This window comes from Schistocerca piceifrons, chromosome 1 (genome assembly GCF_021461385.2).
Source record: "Schistocerca piceifrons isolate TAMUIC-IGC-003096 chromosome 1, iqSchPice1.1, whole genome shotgun sequence".
Taxonomy (NCBI): Eukaryota; Metazoa; Arthropoda; class Insecta; order Orthoptera; family Acrididae; genus Schistocerca; species Schistocerca piceifrons.
Window position 1 is genome coordinate 575647674 of NC_060138.1, and position 27400 is coordinate 575675073.

The 27400-nt window shown below is 42.5% G+C and overlaps 1 protein-coding gene across 1 annotated transcript in view; it reads left to right on the forward strand.

The window, feature by feature from the left end:
* The window catches only part of LOC124753577 (pickpocket protein 19-like), a 193270-nt gene that overhangs the window by 100757 nt on the left and 65113 nt on the right, over window positions 1–27400 (forward strand). Inside the window, exon 5 of the mRNA XM_047249019.1 lies at window positions 12350–12488. Within this exon, the coding sequence (XP_047104975.1) occupies window positions 12350–12488 (139 nt within the window). The remainder of the gene's footprint in view (window positions 1–12349; window positions 12489–27400) is intronic.

Here is a 27400-nt window from a genome sequence, read left to right on the forward strand (position 1 = left end):
AGCTATAAATATAATACCGAACGAAATATTAAATACTGTGCGAAGTTTAGGTTAGTAATGTAAGCACATACGTAGTTTATATTACGTAGATAAACTTACGATACAACCATATTATATAAATAAACTTAGTTAAAACCTTACTATATTGTGAGCAGAATAATTCGTGTAACAAATAATAAGCTATTGAAAAGCGAACATCTTGTTATTATCTCTTATCTTAAACTTCTTATCGTTGTTTATTTAAAGTACGCAATGATAACAAATTGAAAATCAATAAACTGCCGTTAGAAAAACTCGCGTGATTAAGTCCTGCGTGAAATGTTGGGACAATCAATTAAGTACAACTGGCTGAAGTAAGCAGACGAACTGCGAAACAATTAATGTGCAACAAAATAGTATGACCTTTTCAGTCCTGTACGAGTATTGACGAACTTGAGCTCATTTTGTCCAAAGTAAATTTTGCAAATGATAGCACAATAGTTTTTGAAAAAAAATGGAATAAAAAATTTTCGGTCTGTTAGAAATTAGGTGACCTTTCTTCTGACTATTTTTACAGTAGTTTTATTGTTGGTTTAACTTTACACGTGGTCATCGATAGAGCTTTAAATGCTCGATCAAACAGTATATCATCTTATAGCGGGCTGGGCATAATTCTGTTTGGCACGTACATCGCTTGAACGTCCAAAGAGTTTTCTACGGTTTTAAGCCATTAGTGAATAAAGTCTTTAATGTGTAAACAATGAAACGATAATCAACAGTAGTAAACAGTTTTCTTTAAATATATACAAATGCAGCAATTAAAATGCAACGCATTTGTATGAAAAACAGTTTCATGCGCATACACGTGATTTTTCGCTCATAAGACCCAAACGATGAAATATTTTTGCAGACGCTTCTTATAATTACCGTAAGAATGTATTCTTTATTATTAGCTGTATCACTTTCAACCATTTCAGCACGTGCAATTCGCGTAAAACTGGATTTATATGTATTTTACGTGCAACTTTAGACCTCGTATTGTGGCACCGGATAAACCTTTCACAAAACAACTTGACGACCGTTAATTACATGTTTTTGTCTATCTTCTTACAAATTTCGAATTGATTCGCACAAGCCTGAAATGTAGATGTGACGCGCGTTAAAAAAGCCACAAAAAAGTGTTTTTTGTATTTAAAATCAGAATGAAGTTAGATTTTTGAAAGCACGTTTTCAATTTTATCATAATAATCCGCTTTTTATTTATTTGGATCGTTTTAAACAGTTTCTGAGCATTCAGTTCACGTAATTTTTTGTGCTATATTTAGCTCGACTTTAAAACATCCTATCTCGACGACGAATAGAGGTTATTGGATTGACTTTTTTTTTACTTTATCTGTTTATCTATTTTCGTGCAAACTTTGAGCCGATTCGTAGATGTTTAAAGTATCGAAGTGGAGCGCTTCAAAAACCTCCCAGAAAAACGTGTGGGATCCTAACGAAACAAGATTTTTTTTTTTTTTCAAAAACTTATCTTAGACCACTCTCTGATACGCCGGTGGACCACATTTGAGGCTCGTCGTTCAAACGTTACGTAATATAGTACAACATAGCTACAGTAAGTCAGATGTTCGAAATGCTATACAAACGGCCGCTGGTTCGGGCTCAACCAAAAACTTTTCATCCCATGTTCCTAGATCGGATAGCAAGCGAGCACCAAGCGTCCCCCCCCCCCCCCCCTACCCTCCACACCCTCACCCACTTTAAACCATGGTTCTGCGCGCGGGCTTTTCATGCGTATTTGAATTCCATATCTTTATTCTTTATGTCTACATATTTGTAACCCTCCGAATTGTATGGCGATGTGTAACATAACTATGTCGGTGCTTGAGAAACAGCGCACTGTAATCGAGTTTCTAGTTAGAAGATTTGTCCACACGTGAAGCACCTCTCCTTCAACATGACAATGCCGGATAACAGACGAGCGTTGCGACATCTGCAACAACCCGACGCCTTCTGTTCTCTGTCATCGATCGTCCTCCAAACAGTCGCCACTCAGCCCCATCCGATTTTCATTGTTTCCAAAACTTAAAGAGCACCTTCGAGGACTTCAACTTGATAGTGGCGAGGCGTTGCGAGCAGGGGTCATATTGTGACTCCCTCAACAGAGTCAAACCTTCTACAGTGACGGTATCAACAAACTGGTCTATCGTTGGGAGAAATGTGTTCGTCGCAAGCGTGACATGTTGAGAAATAAGTTTGTAGGTATGAAGAATAAACGTGTGTTATTAACGTTTATGTCCTCTAAAAAGCCTTATTAGATTTCGCATTAAAAATTCGGAGGCATTACTTTTCAGTACGCTCTCGTATGTGCAGAGTGCACAGAGAACCTGCATGAACAACCACGAAAACATTGTCAAGGGTTTTCGGATTCATCTTGTGTATGCAGAATGAAACAAAACGATAATGAGCAACTCAGAAGCATCGCAGGGAGTTTGTTGGGATTCGACTTCATCCAACGATGCCACTGAACTCCGAAACTATAGCGGTAAACGCCCGCTTTTAAGTCATCCTTTCGGCAAGTGATCTGAGTCTATATGCAGGGGACTGCTTGGTATGGAGAAGTAAAAACCTAGCTGACAAACAAAAGCAGAACGAACCGAAAATGAGCGTAAGGAGACTAATGATTTTGAAAGTAAGCGGTTGTCAACCGACTTGAGTAAAATTCCTAAGACATTTTGGTCGTATGTAAAATCAGTAAGTGGGTCTAAATCATCAATTCATTCTTTCAGCGACCACACCGGCATCGAAACGGAACATAACAGAGAGAAAGCCGAAATACTGAATTCGGCCTTCCGAAGTTGTTTCACCGCGGAAGATCGTAATACTGTCCCTCCTTTCAATCGTCGTACGAACATCCAAATGGCAGATATTGAGATAACCGATCGCGGAATTGAAAAGCAGCTGTAATCGCTTAGTAGCGGAAAGGCTTCAGGACCAGATGAGATACCTATAAGATTCTATAAAGATTATGCGAAAGAGCTTGCTCCCCTTCTAGCAGCAACTTATAGTAGATCGCTTTAGCAACGAAAGGTTGGAAAAAAGCGCAGGTCATTCCCGTTTTTAAGAAACGCCGTAAGACAGATCCACACAATTATAGACCTATATCATTGACGTCAATCTGTTGTAGAATTATGGAACATGTTTTATGCTCAAGAATTATGACGTTCTTCGGAAATGAACATCTCCTATTAAAATCAACATGGATTCCGCAAACAGAGATCCTGCGAAACTCATCTCGCTCTGTTCCTCCATGAGATCCACAGCGCAGTGGACAACGGCGCTCAGGTTGATGCCGTGTTCCTTGATTTCAGTAAGGCATTTGACACCGTTCCGCATAGCCGTTTAATGAAAAAAATATGAGCTTACGGAGTATTGGAGCAGACCTGCCAATGGATTCAAGACTTTCTTGTAGACAGAACTCAACACGTCGCACTTAACGGAACTAAATCGACAGATGCATAGGATATACAGATGTACCGGAGTACCACAGGGAAGTGTGATAGGACCGTTGCTGTTTACAATATATATATATATATATATATATATATATATATATATATATATATATATATATGATTTACTAAATAGCGTCGGATGCTCTTTAAGGCTATTCGCAGATGATGCAGTTGTCTATACCAACACCAGAAGATAGTAAGAATTTGCAGAACGATCTGCAAAGAATTGATGAATGGTGCAGACTCTGGCAGTTCACCCTGAACGTAAATAAATGTAACATATTGCGCATACATAGCAATAGAAAAACACTGCTATACAGCTACACTATCGATGACAAACAGCTGGAGACAGCGTTTGCCGTAAAATATCTAGGCGTATCTACCCAGAGCGACCTTAAGTGGAGTGACCATATAAAACAGACAGTGGTAAAATCAGACACCAGACTCAGATTCATCGGAATAATCTTAAGGAAATTTAACTCATCCACGAAAGAAGTGGCTTGTAAGGCGCTTGTTCGCCCCATTCTTGAGTACTGTTCATCTATCTGGGATCACTGTCAGGTAGGACTGATAGAGGAGATATAAAAGATCCAACGAAGAGCGGCGCATTTCGTCACGGGAACGTTTAGCTAGCGAGAAAGCGTTACGGAGATGATGAACAAACTCCACTGGCAAACGTAACAAGAAAGGCGTTGTGCGTCAAGAAGAGATTTACAACTGAAATTTCGGGACAGCACTTTTCAGGAGGAGTCAGACAACATATTACTTCCCCCCGCATACATCTCGCGTATTGACCACGAGGAGAAAATTCTAGAAATTAGAGCCAATACAGACGCTTACCGACAATCAGTTTTCCCATGCACCGTTCACGAGTGGAACAGGGTTGGAGGGATACGATAGTGGTGCCAAAAGTACTCTCGGCCACACATCATTAGATGGCTTGCGGAGTATGAATAGGAGAGCCGAAGCGTACGTGGAAGTAGGCCCGCTACTGCCTCAAGTGACGTCACAGCTTGAGAGAGACGCGACGGCGCTAAGATTTCACGTTAAGAGTTCCAGTCTGAAATTTTGGTGCAAACGTGTAAATCACCATGCATTGTGCATTTCACGCAGATTACATTAAACTCTAGAGGAACTGAGAAGGGAATCAGGAGGAAAAATGCATGTAACTCATGGTTACTCTTGTTTCTTATTTTTGCATATTATCTGTGAAAATACTTCTCAAAATGTCACATGCTTCTTGAAGTGCTTTCTTTCTTTACCGCAAGTGCATGTCTCAGAAAGGAGACTATAATCAGCTGTCAATTATAGACGCTGTTAAACATTTCTCTATGATTTGCGCTGCTTAGTAACGAATTTTCAAAGTCATCAAAGAAAGGCTGATCGAAAATTCGCGCGCATCGAAAAGTAATATGTCATTATAGCAAATATGTTTGCACTGTATTTCATAACCTGAAAGTTATAGTTTATAACACCTGCTCAAAATAGTTGCACCGTTCAGTCGTTTTACCGTATTTGAGGCCACTTCGCGGAGCGCGCTAACACTGAAGTTGACCTCCATTATTACGTTAATCTTTAGTTCTGTCAGTGTGTGCGGCCTATTTTTACAGAACCGTCCTTTAAGATAGCCCCACAAGAATAAGTCTGGAGAAGTTAAATCGGAAGAACTTCGGGATCAAGACGCTTGGTAGAAAACACTGTTTACTGCAGTTAGAAAAAAATAGTATACACAATTCAACGAGGCGATACGCCGCACCAGTTCTGTAACAGTGCAAGGCGTTTTCATGAACAGTACTTGGATTTTCGACCGACGAAAGTCTTGTGTTTCCAAATCCTCATTTCCACTAAGGTGAAGCCACGCTTAAAAGCTCTGACAAAATATTCAATTAAATGATAACTGTGGCTGTCTATAGTAAAGAGGTATCGGGGCGTAGTTTTCCGACATATTTTCACGAAGCTACAGTAGTTACAAAATTTTCCTTTGCAGTAGGATACTTAACTACTGCATTACTGCACTTCTTAACTACTAATATACTGACACCGTCTACACTGCTACTGATCCTTGCAACGAATCTCGGAGTAACCAGTCTCGGGATAAAATAAGTTCAATATCCTCCACCATGAAATAAAAATTTGAATAAATTCTACGCTACCTACTAAACATAACATTACAAAAAATGAGCGCAAATCTGAAACACGCTGTTAATCAAAATGGTACACCGCCAGTGAAACATTTGGCCAGGATTTCCAGGATGACGGCTGTCTTTCATGCAGGACCCGTTGTGCGTGGCAACTCCTTGATGATGACAAGCGAGCTACTTGCCAGTTATCACAACCTTTGTATCGCTATGCTACGGCCTGACAGCATTCGTGAAGTTAGATAGTGCCTAAAGACACGTGACAGAAACACGGTAGAGTACACAAAGTCACGTTTACTGCCAAGGGGGATGGCCTAGCAGGTTTGACATGGGTAACGTTTTCAGACTAGGGTTGCTATCCTCAATTTGTATGTTAAGGAATCCTCAACAGTTCCTCTGATTTTGTCGATATCGTTTTGTTATACATTTTACATAGATGAACAGTCATTATGTCAGAAGTTAATCAGGTCAGTACATTGTTTCTAGGCTTCTGAAAAGTAAGCAGGCAAGAGAAACACGATGAATACCTGGAGAGTGCGCCACGACACAGGCACAACCTGTGGCTGGCGTCTCTCAGCTCCCGTGCACAGCCTCCAGGCGGCACTCACAAACCCAAACCTCTTCCTGCTTCTGCGCCACTTCCTCCAGCGCACTATGTGAGTCCTCTTATAGTCAGGACAGCCAACAAGGAACTCTGCCAACCGTGGATTACTTCGCTTTAAGTCTTCCAGCCTGTCACATATCTGGGAAACTATTCCGTATGCTCGTACCTTCACTAACAGTCCACAGTGGGGCATCGTGTCAAATTCTTTTCGGAAATTTAGGCCCACGGAATCTGCTTGTTTCCCTTCATCCATGGTTCGCAGGCTCTCATGTGAGACAAGGGCAAGCTGACTTTCGCAAGAACAATGCTTTCTAACACCTTGCTGATTCGTGGATAGAAGCGTTTCCGCCTCAAGGATTTTTTTTATGTTCGACCTCAGAAGATGCTCAATAATTCTGCAGCAAACTGAGGGTTAAGGATACTGGTCTGTAATGTTTTGGGTCTGCTGTTTTGCCCTTCTGATATACAGGAATCACCTGCACTTTTTCCCAGTCGCTTGAGACTTTGCGCTGGGCGAGATATTAGCTAAGAAAGGAGCCGATGCCGTAGAGAACTCTTTGTTAAACCGAACTGGGATTTCATCCGGATCTGGCGACGTACTCATATTTGTTTTCAAATCTTTTAGTTGCTTCCTTGTGCCTGGGATACTTATTTCTATGTCCTCCATATGGGAGTCTGTGCGATGGTCAAACGGCGGTATGTTTGTACGCTTCCCCTGAGTGAACTATTTCTTAAACGCGAAATTTGAAACTTCGGCTTTCCATTTGCTATCTTCTGCTTCCATGCCAGACTGGTAATCGACTACCTGTACTGAAGCCTTAGAACCACTTAGCGATTTTACCTAAGACCTGGATTTCCTCGGGTTCTCGGCAAGATCTTTCGCTAAGCTACGATGGTGGAAGCAGTTGTATACCTCATGCATGAATTTCTACAACTCTTGCCAGTCGGAATTGGCGCATTCTCTTTTGAACCGAGGGTGTAACTGCCTTTGTTTCCTCAGCATTTTCCGAACTTCATTGCTTAACCACTGTGGGTCTTTACCGCCCTTAATCCACTTTACCTGCATCATACTGGAACTGATAGATATCACTCCAGTTCGTAAGTAGGATGTTAACAGCTGCTTGTCTGCCGTTTCGAGCACAAATGCTCTCCTGCTCTCCTTGACTGATTTATTAACTTTGGTAACCATAGTCGCTATGATGACATCATGGTCACTAATCCCTGTCTATAAGGTGACGCCGCCGATAAGGTCAGGACTATTTGTAGCTATGAAGCCTAAAATATTTCCATTGCTTCAAATCTTAGTAAAATGAGTATGTCCATTGCGTTTTAGCTGCCGAACTTGTTATTCAACACAGTTTTTGGAAAACGTGTTCAAAATTAGTTGGCAGGGCTGTCTGTCTGTACCCCGTGCAATGAATCCAGACCCCATGCAATGAATCCATAGACGTACCAGTCTATACTCAGCAGGTTAAAGTCATCTCCAACTAACATTGCCAAATCTGCATATTTCCGCGCTGCTGACCGTAGACTTTCTATGAAAGACTAAAACTGTCACAGCGGAATCGTGTTGCAGGTAAAAACATCCAACGATTAACTTGATTTCACGTAGAACTTATATACGCGACCAGATAACTTCACTGTCACATTCAAATTCGCCTTCAATAAAGTCAATATTTTTGTCAACTGCAATAAACAGTCCCACTCCTCTAGAGTCTAATTTGTCTTTTCGATATATGTCCTGTGAATCGCGAAATATCTCAGAGCTTTTTACTTCTGGTTACAGCCAGCTCTCGGTCCCGAGAATAATTTGAGTGCTAGAAATTTCGTGGAGGGCAGTAAATTCTGGAGTTTCGTTATGAATACTTCGAAAATTTACTGATAAACCTTTGACAATCGAAGTGTCATTACTCTGAACGCTGTATGATTTCGCTATCTGCGTGTCGTCTGGCAAGTGGTTATCAGAATATCTGAGGCTAACACCTTGCCTAGAAAATCCCATGTGCACTCTACAAGTATTCTGTTACCCGTGTAGCTGCTTCCTTTCTGTAGTGCACTCCTGACCTATCAAAGCCAGTGCTACAATTCCCCACCCGATAAGACAGGTTCAGAAATCTGCAGCTAAACCCTCATAGAGTCGACGATGCCTTTGGATGAGAACCTCCGCTCGGCACCAAGCCAAAGGATCCAGATCGACTCTGGGGAGAATGCTGCAAACTTCGAGCATTGCTCGCATCCCGAGCGCGAGCCAAGCAGCTTTCGCCACCTCCTCTAGCCGCCTGCAGGAACTGAGGATGTTTAGGAAATCAAGAGCCATGCATCTAATTGTACCGAAGTTAAGTACCATTTTGTAAAATACTTTCAACAAACGTTGTTTGTTATTTCTCAGTCTGTTGACACTGCAAATTCTTCTCCTGCGCCAAATTTTCCATCTCAAAGTAGTACTTGCAACCTACGTCCTCAATAATTAATTTTTGGGTGTAGTCCAACCTCTGTCTTCCTCTACAGTTTCTGCTCTTTACGTCTCCCTCTAGTATCCTGGAAGTTATTACATGACGTCTTAACAGACATCCTGTCATCCAGTCCCTTATTTTTGTCAGGGTTTTCCATATATTTCTTTCATCTCCGATTCTTTGGGGGACCTCCTGATTCCTTAGCTTATCTGTCCACGTTATTTACAACATTCGTTTGTAGCACAATATCTCAAGTACTTTTAAGTTCCTCGGTAACCTTATTTTTGCTACTCCTCACTATTTTCCTCTTTCTTCGATTTAATCTCAATCCATACCCTATACTCATTAGATGCTCATTCCGTTCAAAAGATCCTGTAATTCTACTTCAGTGTCACTCTGCACAGTAATGTCATCAGCGACATTTAACACTGATATCCTTTCACCCTGGGTTTTAATCCCTCTCTTGATCCTTTCTTTTGTTTCCATCATTCTTCTTTGCTGTATAACTTGAACAGTACGGGTGAAAGCCTACATTGCTGTCTTACATCCTTTTTAGTCCGGACACTTCCTCATTGGTCTTACAGTCCTACTGTTCCCTCTTGGTTCTTGTACATATTGTATATTACCCGTCTTTTCACATAGCTTACCCCGTTTCTCTCAGGATTTCGAACATCCTGCACCATTTTACATCGTCGAACGCCTGTTGCAGATGGATAACTCCTGTGAACGTGTCTTAATTTTTCTTCAGTCTTGCTTCCATTCTCAACCGCAACATCAGAACTGTGTCTGTGCTGCCTTTACCTTTCCTAAAGCCAAACTGATCTGTCATCTAACAGATTCTAAATTTTCTTTCCATTCTTCTGGATATTATTCTCCTCAGCAACTTGGATGCATGAGCTGTTTAGCTGATTGTGCGATTTTTCTCGCAATTGTTGATTCTAGTAGTCTTCGGAACTGTGTGGATGATTTGTTTCCAAAGGTCTGACGTTATATCGTCAGTCTCATACATTCTACGGACCAACGTGAATAGTCGTTTTGTTGCAATTCCCCGCTATGATTTTAGAAATTGCGGTGAAATGTTATCTATCCCTTCTGCCTTATTTGATCTTTAGTGTTCCAGAGATTTTTTAAGTTCTGGTTCTAATACTGGATCCCCTACACCCGTATCTTCTCTGTAGACTCTTATTTATTATTCTAACACGTCATCAAACAATTCTCCCCGACATAGCGGCCTTCAGTGTACTCTTTCCACCTGTCCGCTCTCTCTTCTGCATTTAACAGTGTAATTGCCACTGTAGTCCTAATGCTACCGCCATTGGTTTTAATTTCACAGCAGGTTCCTTTGACTTATCTATGGCCTGAATCAGTCCTTCTGATCATCATTTCTTTATTGATTTCTTTACAGTCTCCGTGTAGCCTTTTCGTCTTAGCTTTCTTGCACTTCCTATTTATTTTATTCCTAAGTGACTTGTATGTTTGTATTCCTGAATTGCCGTGAACATCTTTGTACTTACTTCTTTTGCCGACCAACTGAAGTATTTCTTCTCAGTTAACTTCCTTGCACCTATGTTTTTATTTCCAACTTCTGTGAGCGTCCATTCCTCTTCCTGTTTCGGAATCTCTGCCTGATCATGATGTAATCAAACTGAAATCTTCTTGTATCTCCCGGCCTCTTGTAAGTATACCTACTCATCTTGGGATTCTTGTATAGAGTATTCGCTCTTACTAGCTAAAATTTATTGCAGAACTGAATTAGTCACTCCTTGATAAATGACTATCGCAAGGGGACTTGGTTTGCCTTCCTCATGACTGTTAATGTCATAAATAAGTGACTTAGCAGGCTGTGTTGGTTGCAGTCTCAGACGTTTTGCATATCACATATTTACCGTGTTCAAAAGAGGAACTCCCCATCGCACCACCCTCAGATTTAGTGGTAAAATGGCCCAGTGCAAGACAGAACACAGATCAGGCATGAAAAGAGGAACAAGGTGTACTGAACCGGGAAAAAGAAGCAAAATAGAAACAGTGAACGGTCCGAGCTCAAGATGTGCAACATAGAGCGAACTGCAAGAATTACAGCATCGTGGTTGTGTGGTCACGGTGTTGGACTACAGAGCAGCAGAGACATGGTCAAAACTCCCTCGTGTCCTTTTTCCTCCACAAAAGTGGTAAATTTTTTGTCCTGTCAATAACGTGTCTGTTCTTCTGTAGTCTTGGCAATTGTCATAGTATAAATTGATTATAAAATATGAGCCGGCCGCTGTGGCCGAGGGATTCTAGACGCTTCAGTCCGGCACAGCGCTACTGCTACGGTCGCAGGTTCGAATCCTGCCTCGGGCATGGATGTGTGTGATGTCCTTAGGTTAGTTAGGTTTAATTATATATGAAGATAGTAACTGTTCTCCAAAGAACAGATACCATTGATGACGGTGCAGCTTCTCTAGAATAAATGATAATTAATTGAAACCCTGAGCTGCCGACAGGTGTTGTTGATGTACCTCGATGGGGACAGATTAAAATGTGTGCCCCGACCAGGACTCGAACCCGGGATCTCAATGGTATCTGTTCTTTCGAGAACAGTTACTATCTTCATATATAGTTAAATGGCTACCCGGCCATTGATCTTCGTCTGTGTGAATGCTCACAGGTTGCCCGAACCCTTATGGGAATCGTCACCTTAGTGGGCGCGAGTAATGAGTGGATGGGCAAATATCTCACGGGAAGCGTGCAAGGGATCAGTCCCTGCAGTCGCGCTATTCATCTGTGTCCTCGGTGGCTCAGATTGACAGAGTGTCTGCCATGTAAGCAGGAGATCCGGTGTTCGAGTCCCGGGTGTTCAGCTGCCCCCATCGAGGTATATCAACAACACCTGTCGGCAGCTGAGGGTTTCAATTAATTATCATTTAGGTTTAATTAGTTCTAAGTATAGGGGACTGACGACCTCATATGTTAAGTCCCATAGTGCTTAGAGCCATTTGAACCATAAAATATGAGTCATGTGGTAAGAATATATTACTGTCACAAGTAAATGTGATTAACAGAGAGAGCAGGCGAGATGCCACATAGACTTCTCACAGAAATGAAAGCAACAAGTAAACGGGTGTGAACTACGTTGCAACAATGGAATTCAAGAGCCAAGATTTCCAATAGGGAACGCAAGAGTCATAACATGCAGTACTTGTGTAGAACAAATAGGGGTACATACTTATGGAGGTCCCTTTCTTACACTTCGCTGTTGGTAACGGACGTTACATCACGACACAGACACAAATTTGAATACACCTAACAGACACTTCAATGATCGGACAGACAGTTCACAATTTTGTGATTAAAAAAAATGGGACACGAGGGAGGTTTGAACACGGATCCCCCCCTTTGGTGTCCAACACCAGAGCACACAGCGACGACGCCGTGCTTCTGGCAAATCGCCCCACGTTGCACATGTCGAGCATGGAACGTTCACTCTTCCTATTTTGCTTCTTTTTTCACAGTTCAGTACACCTTCGTCCCGTTTTCATGCTTGACGGGCTATGCACTGGGCCATCTTACCACTAAATCTGAATGGAGTGCCATGGCGAGTTTCTATTGCCAGAAGAACTTAGTTTGACCTACTGCCGTTAGATGCTTGCAACTCTGGCTGTGACGTTTGCCTGCGCGCAGCGACGCGAAGGACGCGCGGCCGGAGTGCGCGGTGCGGAGAGGCGCTGGCTCCGGGGACGCCACGGGGCTCGAGCTCTTCCTGCGCCGGGACGCCGCCACGCCCGACGGCGTGCGCCGGCTGGACCCGCCGGGAGCCCGGGTGAGCGGCCAGCGCCTGCAGCCTGCCACAGCGACCTCATCAGTAATACCCAGTAGCACTGACTTCAAAACACGTCGCCAAAACTTTTCAGATATTATGTACACAATTGGCCATTAAAATTGCTACACCGCGAAGATGACCTGCTACAGACGCGAAATTTAACCGACAGGAAGAATGTTGTGGTTGGCAGGAGAGCCAACACCGTGTTACTAGAGGAAGCCGAAAGGCACGCGTTTTAGCTCACGCAGGCTGGCGTGAGGTCTGGAACAGGACAAGGAAATTAGACTTCAGAAAAAACGGACGTAGCTGGTGGAATACTTAACTTTAATCCATTAATGGTGAACGTCGCTCTGGACGGTACATTATTCACAGTATCAATAGTAACTGGTAATGGCGCCTACCTAGATCGTAGCAAATGACGTAGCTGAAGGCTATGCTAACTATCGTCTCGGCAAATAAGACCGTATTTTGTCAGTGAACCATCGCTAGCAAAGTCGGTTGTACAACTGGGGCGAGTGCTAGGAAGTCTCTCTAGACCTACCGTGTGGCGGCACTCGGTCTGCAATCGCTGATATTGGCGCCACGCGGCTCCGACGTATACTAACGGACCGCGGCCAATTTAAAGGCTACCACCTAGCAAGTGTGGTGTCTGGCGGTGACACCACAAAGAAGATGCTGTGATATGTAAATGATTAGATTTTCAGAGCATTCACACAACGTTGGAGCCGGTCGACACCTACAGCGTGCTGACATGAGGAAAGTTTTCAACCGATTTCTCTTACACAAACAGCAGTTGACCGAAGTTGCCTGGTGAAACGTTGTTGTGATGCCTCGTGTAAGGAAGAGAAATGCGTACCATCACGTTTCCGACTTTGATAAAGGTCGGATGTAGCCTATCGCGATTGCGGTTGATCGTATCGTGACATTGCTCCTCGCGTTGGTCGAGATCCAATGACTGTTACCAGAATATGGAATCGGTGGGTTCAGGAGGGTAATACGGAACGCCGTGCTGGATCCCAACGGCCTCGTATCACTAGCAGTCGAGATGACAGGCATCTTATTCGCGTGGCTGTAACGGATCGTGCAGCCACGTCTCGATCCCTGAGTCAACAGATGCGGACGTTTGCAAGACAACAACCATCTGCACGAACAGTTCGACGACGTTTGCAGCAGCATGGACTATCAGCTCGGAGACCATGGCTGCGGTTACCCTTGACGCTGCATCACAGACAGGAGCGCCTGCGATGGTGTACTCGACGACGAGCCTGGGTGCACGAATGGCAAAACGTCATTTTTTCGGATGAATTCAGGTTCTGTTTACAGCATCATGATGGTCGCATCCGTGTTTGGCGATATCGCGGTGAACGCACATTGGAAGCGTGTATTCGTCATTGCCATACTGGCGTATCATCCGGCGTGAAGGTAAGGGGTGCCATTGGTTACACGTCTCGGTCACCTCTTGTTCGCATTGGCGGCACTTTGAACAGTGGACTTCACATTTCAGATGTGTTACGACCTGAGGCTCTACCCTTCATTCGATCCTTGCGAAACCCTACATTTCAGCAGGATAATGCAGGACCGCATGTTGCAGGTCCTGTACGGGCCTTTCTGGATACAGAAAATGTTCGACTGCTGCCCTCACCAATTGAAAACGTCTGGTCAATGGTGGCCGTCACAATACGCAATGAACTGTGGTATGGTGTTGAAGCTGCATGGGCAGCTGTACCTGTACACGCCATCCAAGCTCTGTTTGACTCAATGCCCAGGCGTATCAAGGCCGTTATTACGGCCAGAGGTGGTTGTTCTGGGTACTGATGCCTCAGGATGTATGCACCCAAATTGCGTGAAAATGAATGTCCGTTCTAGTATAATATATTTGTCTAACGAATACCCGTTTATAATCTGCATTTCTTGTTGGTGTAGCAATTTTAATGGCCAGTAGTGTATCTATACCTAACTAGCTTTTGCCTGTGGCTTCGTCCGTGAGGATCTCGAATCCTGAAGATTATTATCGGTAAGGAAAACGGATATAAAAAACTGAAGGCGAAGATGTCAACAGGGCGCAACGCTAAAGAATTGATGTTTTCGTAAGCACAGATACTGACATTTGAAGTATGAAATACCAATAGACCTGGATAGAGGAACAGCCTAGTGTTGTGTTTAAAGAAATTATGAAAATTAAAGAATCTGTTCTCACAAACACAATTCTTAGTCGTTGCGCGTTTTTCACAGCTTCACATTCAGTTTTTTATATTCTTTTTATCCCACCGATAATCAGCTCAGGATTTTTCAAAATAGTGAGGGTTCGAGATCCACGCTGACAAAGTCGCGGGGAAGGCGTTATTACTACTCGACAAAATTACCAACGATAATAGTTACACCAACAGAAGAATGAATTCTAGAAACAAAGAAGTTAATCGAACCAAGATACTAAAACGAAATCACAACAATTCTATCATTACAATTGTATCGGTAAGACATGATGAAAACCCCTGAAGAAATGTACGAAAGAGATTTTTAGCGACAAATCGACAAACTATTCAACGATAGTAGATTTATTTGTGTCAACTCGACCATTTTATCAACGGTAATAGAAATGTCAACTCGACAAATTTATCAACGATAATAGTTACACCGATTCATGAGTGAATTCAAGACTGCCTGTACATAGTGATTAAACTGTTAACATTATTATTATTATAAAACGTTCCAAAACAGTGTTTTTTTTATCAGTACCATAATTTCTATTCTGGTTTATTTAGTTAAGTTTTATAAAACATCTGCTGACCCGATGTTGTTTCTTTCAGTGTAGTGAAATGAACTTACACGAAACTGAGTCAATCCACATCAGAAATTTTTTGCCAATTTTACTCATCTTCATGGACAACTCACGCTTCACCAAAAATTTGATTATGACAAAATTGTTTTCACAAAAAAGCACCTAAAGGTTCCTAAGACAGTTTCCCTGCATCTCCTATTTACTCAGATTTCTCCCTACTGACCAGCTGAAGAAAACATTGGGCTTGTAGGCGCCATATATATATGAAACATGTACCAGATTTTATGCCAGATTCCAACAATACAACTGTGAAAGCCATATCCAATTTTGTGCAACAGTTTTTGCGTAATGCGGGTACAAACATACGGACAGTAGACAGACAGACAAACAAACAAACATTCTAAAAGTAATTGCTTTGGCTTCCATTTCACTTACAAAGACCCCTAATATTAACTTTTCTTAAGTATCTCCTCTCTCCAGACGTCGGTCGGTAACAACTTTTTTTATACATTACTGGCGATTAGAATTGCTACACTAAAAAGAAATGAGGATGATAAACGGGTATTATCTGAGAACTGACATGTGATCACATTTTCCCGTAATTTGGGTGCATAGATCCTGAGAAATCAGTACCGAGAACACCCACCTCTGGCCGTAATAACGGAGTTGATACTCCTAGCCATTGAGTCAAACAGAGCTTGGATGGAGTGTACAGGTACAGCTGCCCGTGCAGCTTCAACACGATACCACAGTTCATCAAGAGTAGTGACTGACGTATTGCGACTAGCCAGTTGCTCGGCCACCATTGACCAGACGTTTTCAATTGGTGAGAGATGTGGAGAATGTGCTGGCCAGGGCAGCAGTCGAACATTTTCTGTATCCCGAAAGGCCCGTGCAGCACCTGCAACATGCGGCCGTGCATTATCCTGCTGAAATGTAGGGTTTCGCAGGGATCGAATGAAGGGTAGAGCCACGGGTCGTAACACATCTGAAATGTAACGTCCACTGTTCAAAGTGCCGTCAATACGAACAAGAGGTGACCGAGACGTGTAACCAATGGCACCCCATACCATCACGCCTGGTGATACGCCAGTATGGCGATGACGAATACACGCTTCCAATGTGCGTTCACGGCGATGTCGCCAAAAACGGATGCGATCATCATGATGCTGTAAACAGAACCTGGATCCATCCGAAAAATGACGTTTTGCCATTCGTGCACCCAGGTTCGTCGTTGAGTACATCATCGCAGGCGCTCCTATCTGTGATGCAGCGTCAAGGGTAACCGCAGCCATGGTCTCCGAGCTGATAGTCCATGCTGCTGGAAGCGTCGTCGAACTGTTCGTGCAGATGGTTGTTGTCTTGCAAACGTCCCCATCTGTTGACTGAGGGATCGAGACATGTCTGCACGATCCGTTACAGCCATGCCGATAAGATGCTTGTCATCTCGACTGCTATTGATACGAGGCCGTTGGGATCCAGCACGGCGTTCCGTATTACCCTCCTGAACCCAGCGATTCCATATTCTGCTATCAGTCATTGGATCTCGACCGAAGCGAGCAACAATGTCGCGATAGGATAAACCGAAATCGCGACAGGCTACAATCCGACCTTTATGGAAGTCGGAAACGTGATGGTACGCATTTTTCCTCCTTACACGAGGCATCACAACAACGTTTCACGAGGCAACACCGGTCAACTGCTGTTTGTGTATGAGAAATCGGTTGGAAACTTTCCTCATGTCAGCACGCTGTAGGTGTCGCCACCGGCGCCAACGTTGTGTGAATGCTCTGAAAAGCTCATCATTTGCATATCACAGCATCTTCTTCCTGTTGGTTAAATTTCGCGTCTGTAGCACGTCATCTTCATGGTGTAGCAATTTTAATGGCCAGTAGTGTATGTACATGTAAAGATGGGGTTGAAAGTGGCACATACAGAGGTACGAAATCGGCTTTTAAATGTGTTAAGACGTTTAGGTAATAATGATAGCAAGGAGCTAGACAAAAACTTCGAAACTCCACGAGAAATGCATGCTTGAATATAAACGCAGATACTACCCTAACCTGCAGGTCCTGCAGGTGCTATTTGCCCACGAACGGCAGCTGTGCGATGCCTTCAGTTCGTTGCAAGTGTCGTGGTCAGAACAGTGTTAAGTGTAGATTTGAACGCATTGTGCAGCAGTCTGTGAATTCAAACGTGGGCAAATTTTTGATGTTAAGATACTGGGTGCGTCCGTAGCCAGCTAGCCAAAATGTTTGGTGTGTCAAGGGGCACGGTTTTGAAAATATTCAATATAGAACAAGCGGAAAAATATCGTCCGTTAATCACGATGTGGACGATAGTGTGCGTCCACTGATAGTGACGGACGGTCACTGTAGAGGATTATGACGAACAGTACGTAGACGACAGCCGCCAATGTCCCTGCAGAACTGAATATCGCTCTCGCGGACCCAGTCAGCAGCAAAACAACACGAAAGGAACTCCAGAAGTACGGAAATGCAGGGAGAGCTGGAATTCCAAAACCACTCATGAATTATGCTAATGCCTGTAACAGGAAAACGTGCCACCCAAGTTGTAAGACTTCCTTTACGGGGCAACGGAAAAATGTAACTTGTTGGATAGGTCTCTTTGCAACTTATGGGAGAGTTTACATTCCAAGAGAGAAATATGTTAGTGGTTGGGTGATCATTTGGGGAGCCGTATCATGGTATTCCACGGGTCTCAAGGTGCTTTGGAATGTCACTTACCTGTCTCCGATTATGTGACTCCCGTTCCATTCCCATTCCTCATATGTGTGAATGACCTTCCATTTGGCATTCAATAAACATAATTGGCACTTTATGCGGACGATACTGGTCTTATGATAAATTCAATTACAGAGAGAGAAACACAACAGCTGGTAAATGATATTTTACAAAGAATCATTAAGTGGTACTCTTCCTACATTTTGAAAAAAACACGCTCCATTCAATTCTGTTAACAAATAGAGTCATATCATCAACTGATGTAACACATGATCAGACCCCAGTGTATAGGGTACAATACTCCAAATTTTTGGGTGTACATAGCGATGGAAACTTGAACTGGAAGAAGCATATTACTGAGCTTCTCAAACAAATTAATTCAGCCACTTCCCCCGTTCATATTATTGCTAATCTTGGAAACAAACGAGTCAACCTGCTGGCACTCATCAATGTCTTACAGGATAACTTTATGAATAATTCATCACTTAGGAAGAAAGTGTTGATTCCAGAAAAGCGAGCAGTAAGAACACTGTGTCGTCCTCACCCACTGACATTATGTAGGTACCTCTTCAAGGAGCTACGCATTTAACCTGCACCACAACAATATACGTATATATTTGCTGATGAAATTCACCATACGCAACCCATCACAATTTGAGAAGAATGTCGTGGAGGTTCGAGTCCTCCCTCGGGCTTGGGTGTGTGTGTTTGTCCTTAGGATAATTTAGGTTAAGTATTGTGTAAGCTTAGGGACTGATGACCTTAGCAGTTAAGTCCCATAAGATTTCACACACATTTGAACATTTTTTGAAGAATGTCGTGTCTATACCTACAACGCTAGAGATAAAAATGACCTTTATTACCCATTGTTAAAGCTGTCAATGGGTAAGAAAGGAGTTTAGTATGCAGCAACAAAACCTTTTGATCATTTGCCCAATAACATAAAAACCTGAAGTTTTAAACCTAATTTAAAATCGTTTCTTCTGGAAAGTTCCTTCTAATCTACTGATGAATTTATTCTTAAAAACTGGTAGCCAATAACAGAAAAAAGAATATTAGGAGCAGTTGCATGAAGAGGACTAAAAATAATAATGTGTTCATTAATGTTAACATCAGTCATGTATATATCCTGTAAACTACCTCGTTCCCCATCATTTCGATTATAGAATCGTTCAAATGGTCTATGGAACATGTAACTAACTAACCAACTAACTATTTCAGGTTCATCTCATGGAACGTTGTTTGTCCCCCAATGGTGCTGCTGTGTTTCAAGAAGACAGGGATGCTGTCCACACAGTTCGCATCGTCCAAGACTAGTTTTGTGAGCACGAATGTGAATCCGCCTCTACCCTCGCCACTGTAGTCACCAGATGTCAATATTGCTGAGAGTTCTCGGTTTACCTTGGAGAGAATGGTGCATGATTACTATCCACCTCCATCATCGTTACTTCAGCATGTCACTATTTAGCAGGAACTTGAAAACTACACAGGATCTGTGTTTATCCATTCTTAGACGAGTGGAAGCTGTTTTGAATGCCAGCTGGTTTCCTACACCCTATTAGGTACGGCAATGTGTTCTGTTTCGGTATTTCCATTTCTTATCCGTCCCCTGTAGAAGTGAATCATCATTTACCGTGTCTGTCATTCACAGTGCTGATCGCACCTGTATAATAATTTAAAAAGTGAGACTTCCTGCCGTTTTGCAACTGGAACTCCAATCCAAAAGCTTATCCTTTCGCAGATAAACTTCTTCTAACAATGCTAGTCCCGCTAGATATGCATGAGCCATTTTGCGACGTTTAGAAAGCTGGAGAGAGGCACTGGCGAGGAGAGCTTCGAAGGTGGGTCATTTGAGTCGTGCCTGTGTAGCTCCAGCAGCAGGCGTCTAAGTATTCGGCGTCATAGAAGCAATAAGTGTGTCCAGTCACACCTTCGCTGACGAGTTTGCACAGAGGGGGCCACACCTGTGTAAGTAAACCAAAATCTTACACGCCGTTAGAGATGAGTTCTATTCTCCGTCAGTGCTTTGCGGAACAGAAGTCAGCTCTCATAATGTCGCTTCATATTTTCTGGTGGAATGTCTGGTTAATGACTGTCCAGACCTATTCAGAGTACGTCACGTCTGATGTTATAAGATATAATAAACCAAACTGAGGATGTTAAACAATCGCCTTGTTGAAATTCTGTTTCTTGATCTTTCTTCTTTGTTGTTATTTCATTGCTCCTTATAAAAGGGTGAAGGCATCCATAAATTTTCACTGTATGCCCGAGAATGTTTATAAAATACATGGACAGCTTCAAAAAAATTTAGATGTTTTATACTTATAAGGGGCAGTCAAACGAAAACGAGACAAATGGAAAAGAAATACATTTACATCTACATCTACATGGACACTCTGCAAATCACATTTAAGTGCCTGCCAGGGTTCATCGAATCCCTTCACCATTCTCTTATTATTCCAATCTCCTTTTAGCGCGCGGAAAGAACGAACACATGTATTTTCGTACGAGTTCTAATTTCCCTTATTTTATCGTGGTGATCTTTTCTCCCTATGTAGGTAGGTGTCAACAAAGTATTTTCGCATTCGGAGGAGAAAGTTGACGATTGGAATGTCGTGAGAAAATTCCTTCGCAACGATAAACGCCTTTCCAAATCCTGTATCATTTCAGTGTCACTCTCTCCCATACTTCGCGATAATATAAAAGGAGCTACCCTTCTTTGAACTTTTTAGTTTGTGTGACCTAAGTTCAACGAATTTCTTTTAGCACTCATGTGGACTACCTCACACTTTTCGTTATTTAGGGTCAACTGCCAATTTTCGCACCATTCAGATCTCTTTTCTAAATCGTTTTGCAATCTGTTTTGATCTTCTGATGACTTTATTAGTCGATATACGACAGCGTCATCTGCAAACAACCTAAGACGGCCGCTCAGATTATCTTCCAAATCGTTTATATAGATAAGGAACAGCAAAGGGCCTATAATAATACCTAGGGGAAGGCCAGAAATCACTCTGTTTTACTCGACGACATGCCGTCAGTTGCTACGAACTGCGACCCCTCTGACAGGAAGTCACAACTCTAGTCATGTAACTGAGACGATATTCCATAAACACGCAATTTCACTATAAGCCGCTTGTGTGGTACCGTGTCGAAAGCATTCCGGAAATCCAGAAATACGGAATCGATCTGAAACCCCTTGTCAGTATCACTCAACACTTCATTCGAATAAAGAGCTAGTTGTGTTTCACAATAATGATGTTTTCTAAACTTCTGATGGCTTTGTGTCAATAGACCGTTTTCTTCGAGGTCATTCATAATGGTTGAACACTCAACACTTTAATCAATCTGCTTTGATTAACTTTAGATCAGCTAAAGACCACATTCAAAATCCAAGACACAAGGCTTAAGCAAAATTGAAATACAAGGTTCCTCTGGAGGTTTCACCCAAGAATATTTTCTAAATCTTCAATCAAATTGGCTGAAGGCCTTAGAAATTTAATTTTAATGGAACTAGGTTGGAGGTCGCAAATTAAGCAATAAGAGAAGTTTAAATCAAAAGGCAGAAGGCCTTATCTTAAAACCCCTCCAGCAAAATTCGGCTGAAGGCCCCATATAAAAATATAACAATCTCATGCCTTACGGGCAAGACAAGAACATTAATTTAAGAGATATTGATACTCGGCTGAAAGCCACACATCAACCAAATAACTAAAATCCAAACAGGGAAATTACTAAATAACTCACAAGGAATGGCGCTCAGAAGTTTCCAAATATCGGCCTGGGATTGTAACACTAACGCCCGTTTAGGTGAGACAGGCAGCCTGACCAACGACTTCATCATCTGGAGGCAATCCAACCGACAGACTGATACTTTATTATTAGTTTAATATAAGTATATACTATAATAGTTGATGTTATGTAAATATAAGTTCACCTTTTTTTGAGGGATGACTTTGTTCGATTGGCTTAATGTACAGTGAAACGTCCCCTTAGAAAAATTATTGAATTACTGTGCTGATAAATCTCATACATTATTTGCTTTTCAAACAGCTGAGCAAAACTGAATGTTCTCAGACATTACTCTCTTTACTTATTCTGACCAATACTAAACTGACACACAATATTTTTAGCGCAACGCAATCTGACTTTTAATAATCCCTACAAAAGAATGGCCCTGACTAACATTAAACTATACCTTTCACAAATCACTTACCTCACAAAAATCTTCGTTACTCGAACTACTGCAATACAGCGAGCGCCACTACTGCCAGCTAAATAAAAGATTCAAACTACTGAAGGCACTAACTACTGATAGTCATAGTTAGCAAATGAAAGATTTTGATAGAGAACAATGTATTTACCTTAATAGTGTTCAAAAGTCATAATATATGTAGCAGTTCATGACATCCAGTCTCACAAATGTACTGTCTCTGATGGACACACGTCCAGATCATCCGCTCTCAAAATTCCGCCATCTCTCTCCCCACATCCACCACTGCTGGCGGCTCACCTCCAACTGCGCAACGCTACGCACTGTTCACATCCAGCTGCCCAACACTACAATAGCGAATATTACAACAACGCCACCCAGCCACAGACTGCACACAGCACAGCCAGTGATTTTCATACAGAGCGCTACTTGGCGTTACCAATATAAAAACCTAAACAGCCTACTTACAACAGGACAGCTTGCACTACTTGTATAAAGATATTTTGCTCCTTTTTCTTTTACGCTGCGTAATTCACATGTTGAACATATTCTGCTACTGGGTAGGAACAGTGATCAAGTAAGACTGACCTTGGGGTTTTACTAATATGTGGGAATGATGAAATAATGTTTATCTTATGCGGAATAGTATTCCAAATTTTTACAGCACTGTTTGTGATGGAACTTTTTGTAAGTCTGTGTCCTTATTGATTGGACATGGTACTTTCCTTTTCATGGACGAAGGAGGAAATGTGCGTTTTAATAGAGGTAACGTGAGAATTTTACGCGTGGTCGTTGAGTAAATACTGTGATTTACCAACTAGAAACATCCCTCAACTGCCGCTGGAGTGCGTTGCGATCGCATATACCACGTTGGTCCCACGTACCGTATGCACAAGTCGCATCGTCCCTGAGCGTTCAGCAGCATGTTGAACTTGGCACGCTCAACGTTAACGTTCGACAGCACGGTCCGTGTGCCGACGGCTTTACGTACGGCCGCCTGTGAATTCTTTCGCCGCCTGCTACGCCCCAGGGCGACCTCCCACTCGACCACAGCTGAGGAGTCAACCTCAGTGCGAGCAGTAACTGGGATGCCCACCAGTGAGCACCGATCAGAGGACTCGGACGTGCTAGACGTCTGTTGGATCCCCACGGCCGGCCCACAACAGTGGTACCCATCCACTGCAGCCTCAAGCTGTGTAACCGAAGCCATCACAGTCTGAAGTTGAGAGCTAAGTGTCACCAACTCGGCTCGCATCTGCACACAACAATCGCAGTCCCTGTCCATACTTAAGACCGTGGAAAACTGAACTATGCAGATAAACGGACTGCCGGCCGGTGTGGCCGTGCGGTTGTAGGCGCTTCAGCCTGGAACCGCGTGACCGCTATGGTCGCAGGTTCGAATCCTGCCTCGGGCATGGATGTGTGTGATATCCTTAGGTTAGTTAGGTTTAAGTAGTTCTAAGTTCTAGGGGACTGATGGTCACAGATGTTAAGTCCCATAGTGCTCAGTGCCATTTGAACCATAAACGGACTATCGGCACGTGCCGCGCAACTCTGCTGTAGACCAAGACGAAAACGCAGGAACTGTGTCTAATACACAGCACAGCTAACTACCGAAGCACTCAAGTGAAACTAAATACTTCGCCCCTGATTAGGAACTCGTAATATGTCACAAAATCTGTTTACTTTCCGACGCAAACGAAAACGCGAGAACTGTGGCTATTAAATATTAAATAAACACGCAGTAGCTCAAGAAACTAAATTATTTAAGCACACGGATGATATTATAAAATTCGCTCCTTGTGTGGAACTCATAAAAGTCACAAAATCGGTTTGTTCCCTGCTGCTGCTTGTGTCTCGGCCGGCTGATGCTGCCTGACTGTTTATTATTTCAAGAGCAATTGTCTCAGCTGTTAATACATTTATCCCACTGTGAGACAAGACGGTTAGTGCCTTCATGGAAAAATGTTTGCAGTTCCCTATGGAACCACGATGGTAAACAGCAGTGCACCTCTTCCTCTGAAGCAAATCGAAGGGCCAGGAATGTCGTCGTCCTTCAGAATTCCAAAAATGAAATCGCATGGTAAGCGATCGTGAAGATACGGAAGATGTGTAAGGGCATCCCAGCGAAACTTCTGCAATGTAATCGAAACAACTTTGGCAACATGCGTGCGAGCATTATTCTGCAATAGAATGATGCTGTCCGTCAACGTGCCTGAGCGTTTGGACTTGGGGCCACGTTTCGTTTTTCGTAGTGTCGTACCTCTGTGCGTTAATTTTGGCGCCGTGTTACTGGCGGACAACAAATGTCAGGCCCTTGCACTCAAAGAAAAACGACATCATCATTTTCCCTGAGCTGGCGTGCCTGTTGTTTCGAGTACGCTGCAGAAATTTCGCTGGGAAGCCCTTAAATATCCTCCGTCAGTATCGATCGCTCTCTATGCGATTGCTATATTATTGGAGACTCGAAAAAAGACATTCGTGGCCTCGATTTGCTTCGGGCGAAGAGGTGCACGGCTGGGTACAATCATCGTTCCATAGGCAGTTGGATACAGTTTTCCATAAAGGCATTGACCGTCTTCCCTCACGTTGAGACAAATGTATTTAATAACGAGAATTACTTTTGAAATAATGATTAGTTCACTTTCTTTCTTTCCATATATCTCATTTTAATTTGACTGATCCTTGTATTAAAACGGGTGCTGGTACAGAAAGACTTTAAGTAAAGTATGGTTCTGTTTTTTAAGATACAGTCAACTGATGACAGTCTTCATGAAAATAGTGTTTCTTGATTAAGCCCAGTAACTTTTTATCCATAAAAGACAATGTATATCACTTCTTTCTGGAAAATTATACACTAACGCTCATGGCATTTGAAACAGTTAGAGAAAAGAGATAATACAGACCTCAAGGACGAATGAAACAGTGTACCAGTAAAGGTCACTGTTGCACTAAGTACTGTTAGACAAGAGACTTCAAAAGAAGTCGATGTGTGAGCCAGTATGCCTCCTCGATGTTGAAATCTACTTATGTTTACTGTCTAACAACAGGAATTTCCATTGTTTGATTACTAGTACTGATGTTTGTTTATTACTAACCTATAGCACATACAACGTGTGCACTCCAATATGGCCATCACAAGTGTTTCCGCTGTACAATTACTCAAATGAAAATTCGGTACCGTCTGATGTGATACGCAGCTGTAGTGATCAAAGCAACCACCGCCTGCCGCTCCCATAACCCTGCGCACAGCTGCCTACCTCAGCTGAAGTAGCATCATTTCTGATGTCTGGTGATGACATTCTTATTGTATTTATTGCGTCGGCCAAGCCGTACATCTGAATTAATATTTTTCAAATTAAATTATATTTTATACAAATTCGAATTACGCTCAAGGCACTTTGTGCATCAATATACAGGGTGTCCCAGCTATCTTGTCCACCCAAAATATCTCTGGAACAATGACAGCTATTGGAAGAGGACTTTCACCGGTATCAATGTAGGGTTGGGGCCCATGAGTGTACATATTTGGAAACATTCTAAAACGAAAGCATATGTGTTTTTTAACACAAACTTGTGTTTTTTTAAATGGACCTTCTATATTTTTTCTTCAGCAATCGATAGCATGACAAAGCACATACACAATGACGTTGATTGCATCGCAATATTCCCATTACATCCCGAGATATTAGGACGCGAAGTTGACGCTTGAAACACCCGACATGCGCTGCTAGCGCACGTCCTGAGGCTCAGGCGTGAACCCCATGCTGCCCGTAATCGCGATGTGATTGACATGCGTAATCACACTTCCATACTTATCAAGAGGTCAGAAAAGATTAATACGGTCTGCTGCCATCCTGCATTAACGTCGTACATTCCAGCAGGTATTTATCCCACAGGCTAGGGGGGATGCGGTTCTGTAACATATCTGTGTACCGCAACGTTAGTCACAAAGTTAACTTCGCTTATCGTTAATCCGTTACTAAAAAGGTAATGCCGTTCAACGTTAAAACTTTACTTTACTGTAGATCTAGCGCAAGTGACAGTTAATCATTCACTCATAATAGTAAAATTCATGTTGATGGTTTTAGTGAAAAGAGCAAGTGGACTAAAAGTTTTACCGTTGTTTAGGTAAAAATGTTTTGATTTGGGAAGTTCAGGTAGGACATAGAAGATGAATGTAAACATGTTTAACCAATTAGTTTTATTATCCCATAATTATCAATGTTATGTTTATCTAATGCGTTAAATGACAAATTGTTGCAAACAAATGTTTCTTAACATCACTGGGTAAAATGGCCCTTTGTAGAAACTTCCACTAAATACTAAACATAGCGTACACATCTCATGCTGAAAGTGATGCCCATTGGCTTGCATACATAGGGGTCACTCTGCGGATGAAGGATGCCCTATTTCGTGCTACTGTTTCCTCTTTGATGGCTGTACAAGCATCAATAATGCGTTGCTTCATGCCCTCTGGTGTTGTTGGTTCATGTTGGTAAACAGCATCCTTCACTGCTCCCCACAGAAAATAATCCAGCGGTGTAAGGTCCGGCGATCGGGCAGGCCACCTAACTGGGCCACCTCGTCCAATCCACCTACCAGAGAACTTACGGTTCAGAAGTCGTCGTGCTCGTAAGGTGTTATGTTCAGAGGTACGGTGCCCAAGAGAACAGGAAGATTGTGTCGTATAAATCTGGAGTATTGTCAGCCATTTTGGATGCCATTTATAAAGAAAGGTCCGATAATGGTATCTCCAATAATCCCACACCAAACATTAACTTTCCACGGACGTTGATGCTCTACCTGACGGAGCCATTTTGGATTGTCTACGGACCAATAATGCATATTCCTCATATCGACAATTCCTTTGTTGGAGAATGATGTCTCGTCGGTAAAGAGAACATCTGCAAAAAAATTTGGATTAGTCAGAAGTTTTTGCTGAGCCCACCGACAAAATGTTATCCTATTGCGTAAGTCATTTCCATGAAGATCCTGGTGTAAATGAACATGGTAAGGATGAAATTTATGATGTTTAAGAATACGCTGTGCACTTGATTTCGACACACCAACTTCACGTTCAATTTGACGTGTGCTGATTTGAGGATTCACAGCTATGGTAGCGAGCACAGCAACTTCAGCACGTTCATTTGTGCGTGTTCTAGGACGATGTCGA